The 16,539-nt window shown below is 50.3% G+C and overlaps 1 protein-coding gene and 1 non-coding gene across 2 annotated transcripts in view; one reads left to right on the forward strand and one right to left on the reverse strand.

Moving 5' to 3' along the window:
* Positions 1 to 12,666, forward strand: part of abca3b (ATP-binding cassette, sub-family A (ABC1), member 3b) — a 46,526-nt gene extending 33,860 nt beyond the window's left edge. Inside the window, exons 22-31 of the mRNA XM_055651458.1 lie at positions 619 to 838; positions 1,472 to 1,630; positions 4,411 to 4,583; positions 6,274 to 6,402; positions 7,659 to 7,853; positions 9,541 to 9,728; positions 9,855 to 10,025; positions 10,629 to 10,813; positions 11,115 to 11,188; positions 11,750 to 12,666. Of these exons, the coding sequence (XP_055507433.1) occupies positions 619 to 838; positions 1,472 to 1,630; positions 4,411 to 4,583; positions 6,274 to 6,402; positions 7,659 to 7,853; positions 9,541 to 9,728; positions 9,855 to 10,025; positions 10,629 to 10,813; positions 11,115 to 11,188; positions 11,750 to 11,887 (1,632 nt within the window). The 3' untranslated portion in view covers positions 11,888 to 12,666. The remainder of the gene's footprint in view (positions 1 to 618; positions 839 to 1,471; positions 1,631 to 4,410; positions 4,584 to 6,273; positions 6,403 to 7,658; positions 7,854 to 9,540; positions 9,729 to 9,854; positions 10,026 to 10,628; positions 10,814 to 11,114; positions 11,189 to 11,749) is intronic.
* Positions 12,667 to 15,129: 2,463 nt separating this feature from the next.
* Positions 15,130 to 15,262, reverse strand: LOC129707136 (U11 spliceosomal RNA). The gene has a single exon (XR_008725149.1). It is a non-coding gene; the product is annotated as a U11 spliceosomal RNA (small nuclear RNA).
* Between the last annotated feature and the right edge of the window lie 1,277 nt (positions 15,263 to 16,539).

The raw sequence follows: 16,539 nt of genomic DNA on the forward strand, positions 1-16,539 counted from the left end.
TGTTAAGGATAACTGATCGGGTCTGGAGAGGGGGATTCCATACCGTGCACAGTTTCACAGGGAGGTATGGAGACAGGAACCGAGAAAGCATCAGAAATTAAATGTAGAAATGTAGGAACTGCAGAAAGAAGGCAAAATACTGGAGTAACTCAGCAGGTCAGACGGCATCTCTGGGGAACACGGGCAGGCGATGTTTTGGGTCGGGACCTTTCTTCAGACTGATTGTAATGGACCGGCTGGGGTAGGATAATTAAATGCTCCTTAAAATCCAATCATTTGACCAAATGTTTAGTTGTTCTGCCCAAGATTTTATCACCTCTGGAGACACGAGGAACTGCAGATGCTGGAACCTTGAACAAAGACTGGAGGAACTCAGCCGGTCAGGCAGCATCTGGGGACGGATTTGACGGGCAATGTTTGGGGTCGAACCCTTCTTCAGAGTCCAGTTTCGGCATGCTATTTTGGGACTGGAAGGGGCCTCCCTGAACTACAGTGGGTGGTTGTGTATGTGACCCCCGCAGTGCCCGAGCTTTGAAAAGGGCAGGTGGAGTGAATGCACAGGTGGGGGATCGGGAGTGTCGAGCTGGGTTTGGTTGACTTGCTTGTGGTTTGTTACAGTTGATGTTTCAGTTTGCCAACCTGCAGCCGTTCACCTTTGAAGAAAAGCTGGGAGACGTGCTGGTGCTGTTGTTTCTGTACGGCTGGTCCATCATCCCCCTCATGTACTTGAGCCATTACCTCTTCGCCATCACCGCCACCGCCTACACTCGCCTTACCATCGGCAACATCCTGTCCGGAACCGCCACCTTCGTAGCTGCTACCATCATGAGCATTCCAGGTAGGTGAAAGAGAATGACGGGATGGGCAGGGCGCAGCTCCATGCAGGGGCTCCCCCACTCCATGCTGGGGCTCCCCTGCTCTGTGCTGAGGCTCCTCTGCCCTTCTGCTCCGTGCCAGGGCTCCTGCTGCTCCTCTGCCCCTCCGCACCGTGCTGGGGCTCCCGGTGCTCCTCCGCCCCTCTGCTCCATGCTGGGGCTCCCGGTGCTCCTCCACTCCGTGCTGGGGCTCCCGGTGCTTCTCCACTCTGTGCTAGGGCTCCCAGTGCTCCTCTGCTCCGTGCTGGGGCTCCCGGTGCTCCACCGCCCCTCCGCTCCGTGCTGGGGCTCCCGGTGCTCCTCCGCCCCTCCGCTCCGTGCTGGGGCTCCCGGTGCTCCACTGCCCCTCCGCTCCGTGCTGGGGCTCCCGGTGCTCCTCCGCCCCTCCTCTCCGCTCCGTACTGGGGCGCCCGGTGCTCTTCTGCTCCATGTTGGTACCCCTCCGCTGTGCTGGGGCCCCTAATACCTCTTCGCTCCGTGGTAGTCAGTGGTCACCTTGAGTATGTTGGCCCTCCAGACACTGTGGGTCGTGGCCACAGGCTGCACATGTACTTATTACAGCTCAGACTGCTCTTTGTTTTGGCCTCTTGTCACAGACCTTGGTTTGTTAAACCTGTGGAAGGCCATGGACTCATTGTTCCTGATTTTACCCAACTACTGTCTGGGGCACGGCTTGAACGAGTTCTACCAGAACTACCTGCTGATCGGGGTCTGTACCACCAGCCCAGTGGCTGAATTTCTCTGTTCAGCGTTCAGTGAGTATGCTCTTCCTCCAGCGACCTTGTGCTCGAAATGCTCGATGAATGGGAGCCTGGGTCTAGGTACTTCCCCTGACAGTCAATGCCACGGTACATCCCCCTACCACGATACCATCCCCACACCCTGGCACAGCCCCAACCATGGTACATCGCCCTACCACAATGCAGCCCCCACACCCCGGTACCTCCCCCTATCACGATACGTCCCTCTACCCCAGTACAGTCCCATACTGGGATACACTGCGATACATCCCCAACCATGATTAATGATGGCATTCACAAATGAACGCCTCTATAAACCACTGGAGCTGAGCCTATGTTATCCAAAGGTCCATGTTGTTCACGATCGAGCTGTCTTTGTGGCGTGGCTAACCACACTTCTGATTCTTCCAGTAGGCATGTGAGATTAATCCACAAAGTTGTCTATTTTTCCCATCATGAGAGTGATTCTGAATATTGATTTATTCTGTGGATGTAGGGGCCACAGGCACAGACTGCTGAGGGTCTGTGAGAAAGTGGTGGCTTGCCACCCTGCCTGTCGTCCCAAGTGTTATTAGCTGGGACCTCCAGGATTTAGATGCTGTGACAATGAGGGAACAATGATACATTTCCAAGACAGGAAATGTATCATTGTGTGGCTGGGAGAGGTACCAGGATAGTGCTGCCCCTGTGTGTTTGCTGCCCTGGTGTTTGTTGGTGTTCGGGTTCAAATGTGCTATCACACTAGCCTAAGTCATTGGACTAAGTAATTTAGAAGACATTTGGACAGGTACTTGGATAGGAAAGGTTTAGAGGAATATGGGCCAAACGCAGGCAGTGGGGACTAGTGTAGATGGGGCATCTTGGTTGGCATGGGTGGGTTGGCCAAAGGGCCTGTTTTCATGCTGTATTACATTGGTGGACAGAATGAACAGTATGGACAGGTGGGGAGCCACTCAGTAAACCACCTGGTCCTTCTGCTGTTGTGAATGTTGTTGGGTCTACACTCTCTCCACGGCAAATAGTTTGGGTAAAGAGACCAAACCTGCACGTGGCCTCATATAACTGCAGGAAAACTCCTACACTCAAACCTTTCACAGTAAACAAGCCACAGGCCATGTCCCTGCCTGGATGCTTGCCGCACCTACACGCTAGCACTCAGTGACTTCTAAACAAAGGCATCAACTTTCCCAGTCTGTCACCATTTAAATCTTACTCTTTTCTGTTTTGTGCTGGATAACTTTACATTTAAGAACATAATAACACAGGAACAGGCCCTTCAGCACACAATGTCCATGTGGAACAAGATGGCAAGTTTAACAAATCTCCATGATCCATATCCATCCATTCCCTGTGTATCCATGTGCCTATCTAAAAGCCTCTTAAACTCCACTATCATATCTCCACCACCACCCCCAGCAGTGCGTTCCAGACACTCGCCACTCTCTGTGTAAAAACATTTGTTTTTCACATCTCCTTTAAACTTTGCCCTTCTCACCTTAAGGTTATGCCTTCTTGTCTTTCACATTCCTACCTTGGAAAAAAGGTTCTGACTGTCTACCCCATCTATACATCTCATAGTTGTACATATTATGTTATAATTGTACGTCAGGTCTGTCTTCAGCCTCCGACATTCTTTCCAGGATGCAGCTATTGGGTAGGGCAGAATCAGTAGATGTAGTGAGCTTGGATTTTCAGAAAATGTTTGATTGTTGCATGTAAAAGGTTTGTTTGCAAAACTGAGGTGTGTGCGGGCAAAGTAGTGGTACGAGTTAACAGGAAACAGAGTAGATATGAATGTGGACACAAAGAACTGTAGATGCTGGTTTGCCAAAAAGGCACTGTGCTGGTTGGTGTAACTCAGGGGGCAGGCAGCATTGCTAGAGAACATGGATAGGTGACATTTTGGGTCTGGACTTGAAGAAGGGTTTATGACCTGAAATATCACCTATCCATTTTCTCCAAAGATGCTGACTGATCCGCTAAGTTACTCCAGTATTTTGTGCCTATCTTTGCCAATTTTTAGTATCCGTTAGTAATTAGCAAGGTGCAGCTGTGGTCAGTGCTTGGATCTGGGCCTCCCATGCTACATCAGTGTTGTCGTTCAGTGATTCCATCGGACAATATGAGGCGTAGAACGAACAGGTTTCAATGTCACTGAGTAATAGTGGAAAATATCCGCCAGTGATGACCTTAAGCAATGGGGATGTCCAACTCGATTACGGTTTCCCTATAGAAGCTTGCGACAAGACAGATAAAAACAGATGCTGGAAAGCTCAGCAGATCGGCAAGTACCACCATAGAAAGAAACCGAGTTAACGTTTCAGGTCGGTCGCCTTTCACTGCAGCAGAACCTTTATCAGCAGGCCACTGACCTGGACTGTGAATGTGAACTGTGTCTCTCTTCAGAGATGCTGCCTGTGTGTTGTCTTCAGCATTCCCTGCTTGGTGTAACTTAGCATTAAAGGTACAAGATCAACTCCCACACCATCTGCCCATCTAACCACCTCCATCCTCCTGTCCACCCCATCCCTCCATCAACACCTCTCCATCTATCCCTCCCCCTGCATTCCTATCGACTGCCATCCTCGCCTTTCATTCAAACCCATCCCACCCATCACCACCTCTCCGACCATCCTTCACCCCTCTCTGCCACCGTCCTCTCGTCACCCCCTCCCCACACGTTTCAGAAAGCGGGTAGAGTATAGAGGTGTTAGAATGAGATTAGATGTTTGATGAGTGAAAGCTGTTGTGGGGCTGCTGTGACTAACACCTTGTACGTCATTCACCATTCACAGACATCACCTACCAAATGAATTACTTTTCCTGGGAAAGTCCAGGTATTGGCCGCGTCATTGCTGCCCTGGTAATCCAAGGCTTGGCATTCCTGACTCTCCTCTTCCTTATTGAGTTCAAGGTCTTTCGAATGTTGTCCAATTTTATCCATTATATCTTCTGGAGAAAGAAAATGGTGAGTTCATGAAGCGGGAATAATTAGTCATTAGCGGGCGGGTGACGTGGCATGTGTTTGCCTTCTGATGTGGCACAAAGTATCAGCCGAGCGCTGGCCACTGGGGAAGATCGAGAGACCAGCACCTCTGGAGAACTGTTGCCGGTGCTCCAGGGCCACTGACAAATCACTTAGATTTACCACTCTGGAACAGATCACCAGGATACTGTGCAATCTAATTGAGATGAAAGTAGGCAAAAAATGCAGGCGAAACTCAGCGGGTGAGGCAGCATCTATGGAGAAAAGGAGTCGGCGACGTTTCGGGTCGAGACCTTTCGTCAGACTCATAATTGTACATATTATGTACGTCAGGTCTAATTGACACGTTCGGTGGGGGATTGAACCTCGAGAACCAGAAACCAAAAGTGAGCTTCCAATTGGAATCCAGTCCAGGATTTGGGGGAGTTTATGCACAGATTAGCAGGATCCTGGGAGAGGGGTTTATGGAGGATCATAACTGAGGGGCTCATGGTGTTTAGATATAGAATATTAACTTCAGGGACAGGGACAGGGCTAAAGCTGGTGAGGAGTGACTGAGTGTGACCGATTCCTGCTGAGTTTGTGGTGGGAGAGTGAGCAGGTTCCCATCTAATTTCAGGTGGAAACAGAGGAAAATGTCCCGGTTTGTGAATAATCTTTGGATCATGATATATGTGAGGAGGGATTGGACAAATCTGGGTTATTTTCCCCGGAATTTAGATTATGGGATTTTGATTGAAATGTTCGAGATATTAAGGGGAACGAATAAGATGGTGACACAATCTCCACATGTTATGCTTGACCTGGGTAGCAGCAACATCATGGTCATCTCTGTGTCTCGGTACACATGACGGTAACAAACTGACACCATGGTCAGGGAGGGGGCAGGAGACAGAGACAAACAAGTAGAGCCCAGTTTACATACAGTGGATCAGAAACACCTCTACGTGCTGAGGATAGTGGAGTTTTACAGCTCCCTTCCACAGCCCGCAACTCTCAATGGGTCCTTTGTTCATTTAAAACCCTATTTAGAATGTTTATAACAAGCTCATATGGCCAGGGAGCAAAGGTCAGCAGCAATCACAGGTGATTTGGGCAGCACAGTGGTGCAGCTAGTAGACTCAAGTTGCAGTGGTGCAGCCAGAGACACAAGTTGGATACTAACCTCGGGTGCTGTCTCTGTGGAGTTTGCACGTTCTCCCTGTGACCATGTCAATTTCCTCCGGGTGCTCTGTTTCTTCTCACATCCCAAAGACGTGCGGGTTTTGTAGGTTAATTGGCCATCTGTAAATTGCCCCTACTGTGTAGGGAGTGGATGAGAAAGTAGGATAACATAGATCAATGGTCGACATGGACTTGGTGGGCCAAGGGACTGATTCCATGCTGCATCTTTAAAAACTTAAAAACAAAATAACTGATTGTATGGACTGAATGGTCTTGTGCTGTCCCTGCAATGGTTGGGGAGTTTTGGAAAAGCCAAGCTGTAAATGCTGGAGTAATTGCAACCTCACTGCAGGTCATAACCGAGGGAAAGAACGTGGGGTTAGTGATTCAGCAATGACACTCCTCCATGCCACAGGATTCAGTGGCGACACATTACCTTCCCTCTTTCTCACCCTCGCTGACGCCCAGTTCAAGGGACTGCCCTGCTGACATTGTTGTCCTCCATCAGGCTCTGATGATAAACGTCACTAACCCACACGTAGCGGAAGACCATGATGTTATGATCGAGCGCTTGAAGATAGAGGAATCGCTAGCTGCCCAGATGGACAAGCCACTGGTGTTAAAGGAGCTTTTCAAGGTAAGTCCAGCTCCTGATGCATTGAAGCAGCACGTGGCTGCACTGTGCATGGGCTGCATGGTTTTATTGGGGCTGCACTGCTGTGTAGATGACCTCTGAGTGTAGGGTTGGTTCATCACTGACCTTGGTCATGATCCATCAGCCCTGGAGAGGTCAGGCCCGTGTGGGTCATGGTTTGAGAATGCGGGGTCAGAGGGGTCATGGTCTGAGAGGTCAGGGCCAGAGGGGTCAGGCCCGGAAAGGTAAGACTGTCAGTGTGGACCCATTCCATCCCCTTCATTCACTCTCTGCTTCCTCTTGGTGTCTAGTCAATGGGAACAGTTCTTCTCCATCTAGTTTGTCGACTTCCTTCACAGTTGTGATATCCCCGTCAGATCTCTCACACCCTCCTCTGCCACCATCTTACCACTACAGTCCCTCTGCCCGCAACAATTTTGTTTAATCCCTTGGGCACCCTCTCTAAAGCCTCCGCATCTTTCCTGAAGTGTGTGTCTCGACCACACAGCTTAGGTGGTGACCAAACCAGCGTTGTAAGGGCTGATCGTGGCTTCTTTGCTCTTGTACTCTGTGCTTCTATTTATAAATGTCAGACTTCTGTATGATTTTTTTATTTTTTTTATCATTTTCCCAACCTGCCCTTCCATTTATAACAACCTGTGCACATCCTCTACTCCTGTTGGTGTCCTCTCAATCCTGTTCTTGCTGCATATCACTGAACATCTGCCTGCCCTGCCACCTGCCGCCTGCCATGTGCCTGTGATCATCTAGACTCTCCCACTAGTGGAAACATCTTCCACATCCAGCCCTTTCACTTCGATAAGTTTCAAAGAAGTCCCCACTCATCCTTCTAAACGCCAGCGAATACAGGCACAGTGCCATCAAACACTCATCATGTGTTGACTCAATCATTCCTGGGATCATTCTCGTAAACCTCCTCTGGACCCTCTCCAATGCCAGCACATCCTTTCTCAGATATGGGGATTCATGGAGGGTTACCTGGTCCACGTTTGAGTTTGCATCAGTCCTGAACACAGCTGTCAGTTTCAAGCAAAAATCAAAGTGCTGGGGGAACTCAGTGGGTCAGGCAGCATTTGTAGAGAGAATGGACAGACAATGTTTTAAGTCTCAACCCTTCAGACTCGTCCAATTCTTTTACAGATGCTGCCTGACCTGCAGCACATTGTGTTTAGCTCAAGGTTCGAGCATCTGCCTTTCCTTGTGTCTCCTTTTTACTGCTGCCTGATTTACTTTTTCAGATGTACCCTGGCAAAGAATCGACGGTTGCCGTAAACAGGATCAACCTGGCCATAAACAGAGGCGAGTGCTTTGGATTGTTGGGGCTGAACGGAGCTGGAAAAACGACCATCTTCAAAATCCTCACTGGCGACGTGCAACTGAGTGGGGGAGACGCCTTCATCGAAGGTCACAGCATCCTGAACTATAGGAAAGAGGTGAGTCGGCATGGACAGCAGGAGGAAATCCTTCCCCACAATATCCTTGCTTTAGTTTAAACTTTCTGATCCTTGTCCATTTATCCCACGTTTTTCTAAATCCATTCTTGCTATTTGGCACAGTGGCGCAGTTGTAGAGTTGCTGCCTTACAGCACTTGCAGCGCCGGAGATCCGGGTTCGATCCAGACCGCGGGTGCTTGTCTGTACAAAGTTTGTACCTTCTCCCCGTGGGCTTTCTCCGAAATTTTTGGTTTCCTACCACACTCTAAAGACGTACAGTTTTCTAGGGAAATTGGCGTGGTATAAGTGTAAATTGTTCCTGGTATGTGTAGGATGGTGTTAATGTGCGGGGATCACTGGTCGGTGTGGACTAGGGGGGTCGAAGGGCCTGTTTCCATGCTGTATCTCTAAACTAAACTAAACTATTTGCCCCAGCCACTCCCTGTGGGACTGGCTTCCATGTCGTCCCCGATTAACAGGCTTCTCTGTAGTTTACCAGTGACCGTCGCTGTGTCACCAGGATCACCTGGTTGGCAGCTATTTTAATTCCTCTTCCCATTCCCACACTGACCAGTCTGGCCTGGGCTACCTCCACTGGCAGGTGAGGCCACACATAAACTCAAAGAACAGCATCTCATAGTCCACCCTAGATGGTCTCCAAACGCATCGGCCGGAACATTGAATTCTCCTCTTTCAAGTAACCCTCTGTCCCGTTCTCTCTCCTGCTGGTCGACCCAGATCCTCTCTCACATTCCCTTTATAACCCCACTCCCTATCTCCCCGTTTCTTTTCCCACCCCCACTCCCTCTAGCTGTCCGTCTCACACACTCTCACCGTGTCCCTTCTGCCCACCCTCCCCAATGGTGTGACACAAGGAACTGCAAATGATGGGGTTTTTAAAACAGACACAAAGCACTGGAGTAACTCAGCGGGTCAGGCAGCATTCGTGGAGAACGTGGACACGTGATGCTTTAGGTCAGGAAGCTCCTTCACACTCAGTTACTCCAGCACATTGTGTCTGTTTCTTCCCTTATGTGGTTCCATGCTTTAGATTCCATCATCTGTAGCCATTCCACTCAGGCCCTTCATCACTATCTCCACCCACCCCCATCTGACTCTACAATCAAACCTCCTCACCTGCGTCTATCTATCTATCGCCTGCAGCTCATGGACCACCTCCTGACACCGCCACTCTCAGCTATACACTGGGTGATTGAAGTCACTGCCCAGCCCACATGCATTGCTGGAAGTTTGCTTCAAGATCTACTCTCCTCTCTCCAGCTCAGTGTTTGGACCAGTACACTCTTCAACACTGCTCCCAGTTGCACCACTTTTGTTCTTTATTGAATTAATTGTAAGATACAGCATGGAAAGAGGCCCCTGGGCCCACTGACCATTGATCACCCGTTCACACTAGTTCTCACCCACTCCCTACACACTAGGGGCAATTTTCAGGGGCCAATTAACCTACAAACCTGCACCTCGTTGAGATGTGGGAGGAAACTGGGGCCCGGGAAATCATAGGGAGAACGTGCAAACTCCACACAGGCAGCACCTGAGGTCAGGATCGAACCCGGGTCTCTGGGGCTGCGAGGCAGCAGTACTATCTGCTGCGCTGCAGTGCTATCCACATTCAACACTTTGCTGTTCACTGTATTGCTGGTAATTGTGTCTGGTTCTCTACAGGTCCTGCAGAAGATCGGCTACTGCCCACAGTTCGATGCTCTGCTGGATCACATGACAGGCAAGGAGACCCTGTACATGTATGCACGGATGCGGGGCATCCCCGAGCTGCACATTGCGCAGTGTGTGGATGACGTGCTACAGAGCCTGCTGCTGGAGCCCTACGCCCGCAGGCTGGTGCGCACCTATAGGTGGGTGGCACCACCGTCTGATCCCCTCCTCTCTCCCCTCCCTACCCCTCCCTACCCCTCTGCTCCCCACCTCTCCCCTCCCTGCCCCAAGACCCCTGGACCTCACACTGCCCCCTCTCCACACAGCGGAGGCAACAAGCGGAAGCTGAGCACGGGCGTGGCGATGATCGGGAACCCGAGCGTCCTCTTCCTGGACGAGCCGTCGACGGGCATGGACCCGGTGTCGCGCCGGCTACTCTGGGACGCCGTTACCCGCTCGCTCGAGTTCGGCAAGTCTGTCATCATCACATCGCACAGGTAATGGTGTTACCCCGGCAACGGCCGTGCCAGTCTCCCCCCCCCACCGATGGTGTTACCCTGGAAACGGCCGGGTCCCTCCACCCCCTTTCTCCCCCCCCACCCCCCCACCACCTGTGCTCCAGCACTGCTGTACACCCCCCCTCCCCACCCCACACTGGAACTGCCCCCCCCACCCACACCGTCACTGCCCCTCCCCCCTCACCCCCCCCACACTGTCATCCCCCCACACCGTCACTGCCCCCCACCCCCCCCCCCCCCCCCCCCCCCCCCCCCCCTCCCCATCCCACCTGGAACTGCCCTCCACCCCACACCATCACTGCCCATCCCCCCCCCCCCCCCCACACACACCGTCACTGCGGCCACCAACCTTTGACCCCACACCACCACTGTCCACCCCAGTCCCGGCTACACACCTCGACCACATCCCTATCACAACCCAACTGTGTCGCCTCGTCAGGTAGGAGAGAGGGGTGGAAGGGAACAACGGGCGAGGGAGCGGCTGGAGGGAATGTGTGCGGAGGGGAGGGCCACGAGAGGGAGGGAGGGAGGGAGGGGCGGTGGTGGGGCGTGTCAGACCTGACCCTGCTATCCCATCCCCAGCATGGAGGAGTGCGAGGCGCTGTGTACACGGCTGGCAGTGATGGTCAACGGGCAGTTCAAGTGCCTCGGCAGCCCCCAGCACCTGAAGAGCAAGTTCGGCAGCGGTTACACCCTGCTGGTCAAAATCAAGGGTGACCGGCCCGACCCACAGCCCTTCAAGGACTTCATCGAGTCGACCTTCGAAGGTACCAACCCTTCCTGTCCGTCTGACTGTTAACGGGGGCCAACCCAGTGGAGGCAGCACCCGCCCAGATCCTCACTCCATCTCACTGACTCTCCACCCTCTCTCTAATTCCTCACTCCCTCTGTGCCTCTTCTCTCTCCACCCTCTCTCTGTCTCTGCCCCCTCTCTCTCTCTAACCTCTCTCGCTCTGTGCCCCTCTCTCCCTCTCGCTCTCTCCCTCTCTCTCTCTCCCTCTCTCTCTCCTATGCGCCCCCTCAGCTGCCGGAGAGATGAGGTTCTGACTGACTCCATTCTCTCCTCAGGCAGCATCATCAAGGACGAGCATCATGGGATGCTGCACTACCACCTGACCAGCTTGAGCCTCACCTGGGCACAGGTAGGTCCTGGGGTCGGGGCATGTCCTAGGGTAAGGGAGCATGCCCGGGGGTCAGGGAGCGTGCCCGGGGGTCAGAGGGCGTGTCTGGGGGGGCGGGGGTCAGGGGCCGTGTCCAGGTGTCAGGGAGCGTGTCCTGGGGTCAGGGAGCGTGTCCTGGGGTCAGGGAGCGTGTCCTAGGGTCAGGGGCGTGTCTGGGGGTCAGGGGGCGTATCCGGGGGTCAGGGGGCATGTCCTAGGGTCAGGGGGCATGTCCTAGGGTCAGGGGGTGTGTACTAGGTTTAGGGGGCAAGTCGGGATCAGGGAGCATATCCGGGGGTCAGGGGTCTGGTGCCCCAGGGTGAAGGGAAGGTCCCTGGCGTCAGGTCATAGAGTCATACAGCTTGGATACAGGACAACAAATAACCCCTCCCACAGCGGGCAGCAGACCTCCTCACGCTCCCAGTTGCACTGTCTCAGCGCCTGGTACAGGTAACGTCCCGACTCCCACACTCACTGACCCGACGACTAAAGGCCAGCGAGCCCTTCGCCCCACCAATAACCACACTCTCCCTTCGCCTGCAGATATTCGGCACCCTCGAGCGAGCGCGGGACCAGTTCAACATCAAGGATTACTCCGTCAGCCAGATATCTCTGGAGCAAGTCTTCCTCAGCTTTGCCCGGTTCCAGATCTACACCGACCCGCGGAAGGTTGCCCACTGACGTGCCCCCAGCTCCGGGCCCGACCAGCGGCCTGACCACCAGCTCCAGCTGCCGGCCGAGGAATCTGGGCAGTGACGAGGGTGGTGGGGGACAGGTGTATAGAGCAGGAGTTCAAAGCTGAAAATATAGAGTAAAGTTAACACGTGCCATGCAAGGCCCAGTGTGTGCTGGAGTTCTGCTGGGCCAGCAGGGACAGGCTACTCGGCCCCTCGTGTTGGGGAGATCGCGACTGGTCTTCTATCTCAGCGTTGCCTCACGTTCTCCCCTGTCCCTCGATCCCTAATCTGTGACCTGTAGGGCGGAGAGTTCTGGACATTCACCCCCTCCCCCTCCCCTGATGATGGCCACTTTCATTCAGAGATGTGATCTTTGCTGGGAAACATTCCTCACATCCCGCCTGCCCCACCATTCACATCTCCCACATTAATCTCAGCTCCCAGTCAGTCCCACCTTTCCTCACACCACACCACACCACAGTGCATCTTCACTGCCCCAAGACCACCCTCTGACAACAAGTCATCACAGTCTCACCGAGGTCTCCCCATGGCCGGGTATTAGTGGCCACAGACGTGTGTGTGTGTGGACATGTGTAGTGTGTGTGCGCGCAGCATGCGTGTGTGTGCGTGTGTGGACATGTGCAGCGTGTGTGTGTGTGGACATGTGCAGTGTGTGTATGTGGACATGTGCAGCGTGCGTGTGTGGACATGTGCAGCGTGCGTGTGTGGACATGTGCAGCGTGTGTGTGTGTGTGTGGACATGTGCAGTGTGTGTGTGTGTGTGTGTGGCGTGTGTGTGTAGGCGCAGTGTGAAGATGTTATACCGTGTGATTACAGGAGTCACACATGGACAGACCAGGCAGGGTCACTGGGATCAGCCAGTTTGTACATAAAGCCCCTGATTATACCACCTTGTTCTGCACCTCTAATTACCAGACCTACTGGGGTCCACATCACCACTGCTTTTGGGGGCTTGTAGACAACACGAAAGATTCCTGCCCCTTATTGTTGATGAATGACTCACCTTGGTAAAAACAGGTCAATGAAAATCTCAGACTGGAAAGTTTGTTCCAAATCCTCCTCAGCAATCCTGCATTTCACTGAAACTTTGGTCACGACAGGTTGGGAAGTTTTCCAACAAAACACCGCCCTCCTCCCAAACGAGTTGCAGTTTGGATTTGAAGCACAATTGTTGGTGGAGATGTAGCTGAGTGCCGTGTGTGTGAGGTTTGTGAGGAATGCCTTGGCGTCTCAGGGTCGCTCACTGTCCTTGGTTCTGACCAGCCTCTGCAAGATACTTGAACTGTTTAATGTGCAATATTAAATTAACTGAAACCTTTGTCTGATAAGACAGATCCTCATGAATTGTCTCTGCCGGCTAAAACATGTCACTGTACACTCGATTTTATTCTAAATTTTGAAAATGTCAACAGGCTTCTGGTCTGTCAAGGCATCATTGCAACAGGAGCCTGGGTCTGCCCTGTTTGGAGATGGGCGTTTGAATTTGGTCGAGTGCAGATTGCAGAAATTTCCATCTGCAACGTTTGGACGAGCCGGGCTCATGGTTGTCCTAAGAGCAGTGGAGGTCACTGCTCCCTGTGTCTGGCTATTGTTCCCTGTGTTTCTGGTGTGTCCGCAGCAAACTGGTCTCACGCTCACAGACTAAACACACTGGATCACTGGTTCTCTATCACTGAATGTAAAGGAAGCAAGCTGTATGTGTTACTGGGCAAATGAGCCCAACTAAAGGTCAAGTTTATACACAACCAGGGACAATTTAGTTCACTAGTTTGATCAGGAAAACTCGATTGTGTGGTCACCTGGATGACTAATGGCTTTGGGGAATTAACTCTGTTGCCATTACCAGACTTGTGAGCTGCAACAATCTGATTTATAAAATTGGTATATAAGGTACAAATCGAGGCAGATTATCAACAGGCAGTAAACTTGTTCTCGCTGCTGCACGTCCCATGAACATAAACTATTTTACTGCATGTAATTATTGGACTCTCAACAACTTTGCACTTTTGAAAATGAAGTTTTACTTTTTTTATATGAAATTGCTGTTTATCAAAAACTGAAATTGATCAATTTATAAATCAAATGTTCAACTTTTAAATTACAAACTTTGTTTCTTGTGTTTTTTAAAATATTAGTCTAAACAACAATATTATTGATTTGAATATTGAGATTCACAAATTAATTATTTCAACATGATTCAGGTTAATCATAACCCCGCACATCGGCAGTGCATGTGAGATAGTTCATGAAGTTTGGGAAAATTTCATTCATTAACAAAATTCCTTGAACAAAACATGCGTTTCTATGTTTTTGTACACTTTATGTTTGGTGTCCACCATAACAACCGTTACATGAAATTTAGAAAGTCTTTTTTTTTTTTCTAAAGCACGATAGCTGATTTCTTCACTTTTGCTGTTTTTCATCATACAAATGTACTTTTTTGCTATAAAAATGGAGTATGTGACCAAACGAGCAATATTCCTGTTATCTACTGAAACGTGTGTTACACAGGGTCCAAGGGTCGACACCAAAATGAAAGTAGCTCTTGTTTCTTCCATTCTTCCAGTATTTCTTTTTTGTAATTTCTTTCTCATGTTTTGAATAAACTTCATGGAAGTAATTGTCCATGCATAATAAGAGACTGCAGGTACATAATTTGATGGAAATATAACTACTGCAAAATCCTGGTGTTACGCGTGAGATGGTGGACACCAAAAATATTCATGAAGGTTACTTTCTTCTCATAATTTCATTATCTATGGAGTTCTGCAAACTAGAAAATGTTCAATCTCCTTGGGAAGTTCTTTGGTCTTAATTTACCATTGTGGTGTAACGTGGTTACTCTAAAATATGGTAAATCAGAGCACAATGCCACATTCAGCAAAAGTTTTGCTTATTACTGTGAAACATAAATCCCTGTTTTGAATTATAATGAAATTAATGCAGAAATTGCATCTATTTCATTGTGTCTTTGGTTTATTGTTTCTACATAACACATCATAATTGATTTAATTGCTGTTTAGAAATAACTGAAACCCATATAAAGGCGATATAACAAAACGATTAAACTATGAAACTCTATAACTGCGGGTAGACAAAAATGCTGGAGAAAGGAACATTTCAGCGGATGAAGAAACAACTATGGACCGAAGAAATGGGTCGAGACCCTTCCGTTCGTCTATTCCATAACTGCAGACTAAATTCATCTGCCATTCGGTAGGTGAGCGGGGCGCCGGGATGATCGATCACCAGCAGCCCCTCAAAACAAAAATTGTGCTTCCGAAATCTCTTGATATCGATTCCGCACAGACAAAGCGCAAGCCTCACCCGTGTGCCATTCACAGCAGAAACCCTTTTACTGGATCACCCGCAAGAAGCAGGCTCTGACCAGCAGCACCACACTGTACGGTGAGGTTGAGCAGGTCGCAGTCAATCATCTTCATATTTTAAAAGGTGATGGTGATGAGACGACCCCGGTGTTTACCGCCAACATCCGCGCACCGACACCGGAGATAACCGACAGTAAATAAAGTATGCAAATATTCGCATAGAATGTCGGGATACCGCATTTCTGCTTCGGCAGCGCTCGCCGACAGAGGGCGCAGCTCAAGGCCTGGCCGAGGATCTGAGACAACAGGACAGCGCTGCAGGACCGGCAGTGAAACCTGCAACACAGCAGGACCTACAGTAATACCTGCAACACAGCACAGCAGGACCTGCAGTACAAGATGGATCCTGCAAAACTACAGCACAACTCTGCGATTCTGCAGTCTCACAGAATATTTGAGCATCAGAAATGGGAGGGGGTGGAGACCACTGGGCCCATCCAGCCTTTCCTGCCATCTACCTGAGTCATTTCCTGCACTGACAGGAGTTCTGTGAGGCTTTCTCTCACATCCTCTTTCGCTCAATGTGCAGAAACTTGCTCTGAATTTAACTCAACACCTGCGCTCCACAATTCCTTTGAGGTGGAAAATTCCAAAGGTTCATTGCCTAGGAGTGGAGATTCTCTTGTTCTCTATCGTCAATGACCTGCTGCTTACCCTGAGGCAGTGTCAGTTTCCCTCTAGACCCGTCCCTACTCACAACCCATCAACCCATGTCCTCATTTTATCTGTTTCAATAAGACGGTGTAAGTTCTGGTCTCCCCTCGATCAATGGAGTCACAGCGAGCAATGAGAGAAGGCCTCACAGAACCCCCATTGTTATGGCATTTATAGAGTATTATGTTTACAAACCTGTTGTGCTGCTACAAGTAAGAATTTAATTGTTCCATTTTGAGATATTTCAATAAAATACACTTCGGACTCTTAACTCAAGAATTCTTCAAAGTAGGAACACTGAGGAGATTTTGCAATGGTGCAGTAAAATGGAGACTCGTTGAGACTGCAGATGTTGGAATCCTGAGCAAAACACTTGCTGGAGAAACTCAACAGATCAGGCAGCATCTGTAGGTAATGGACATGATGTTCAGGAACCTTCTTCAGACTTTTCTGCACTCTTTCTATGAGAAGACTATCCATTTTTAAAATAAGAAGACCTAACGAGCACAAACTGCTCCAGGTATGGTCTTGCCGGAGCTATCAAAAAATTACTGCAAGACATCTTTCTCCAACCCATTTCTTCTGTAATAAA

Source organism: Leucoraja erinacea, chromosome 20 (assembly GCF_028641065.1).
Source record: "Leucoraja erinacea ecotype New England chromosome 20, Leri_hhj_1, whole genome shotgun sequence".
In the NCBI taxonomy this organism is placed as follows: Eukaryota; Metazoa; Chordata; class Chondrichthyes; order Rajiformes; family Rajidae; genus Leucoraja; species Leucoraja erinaceus.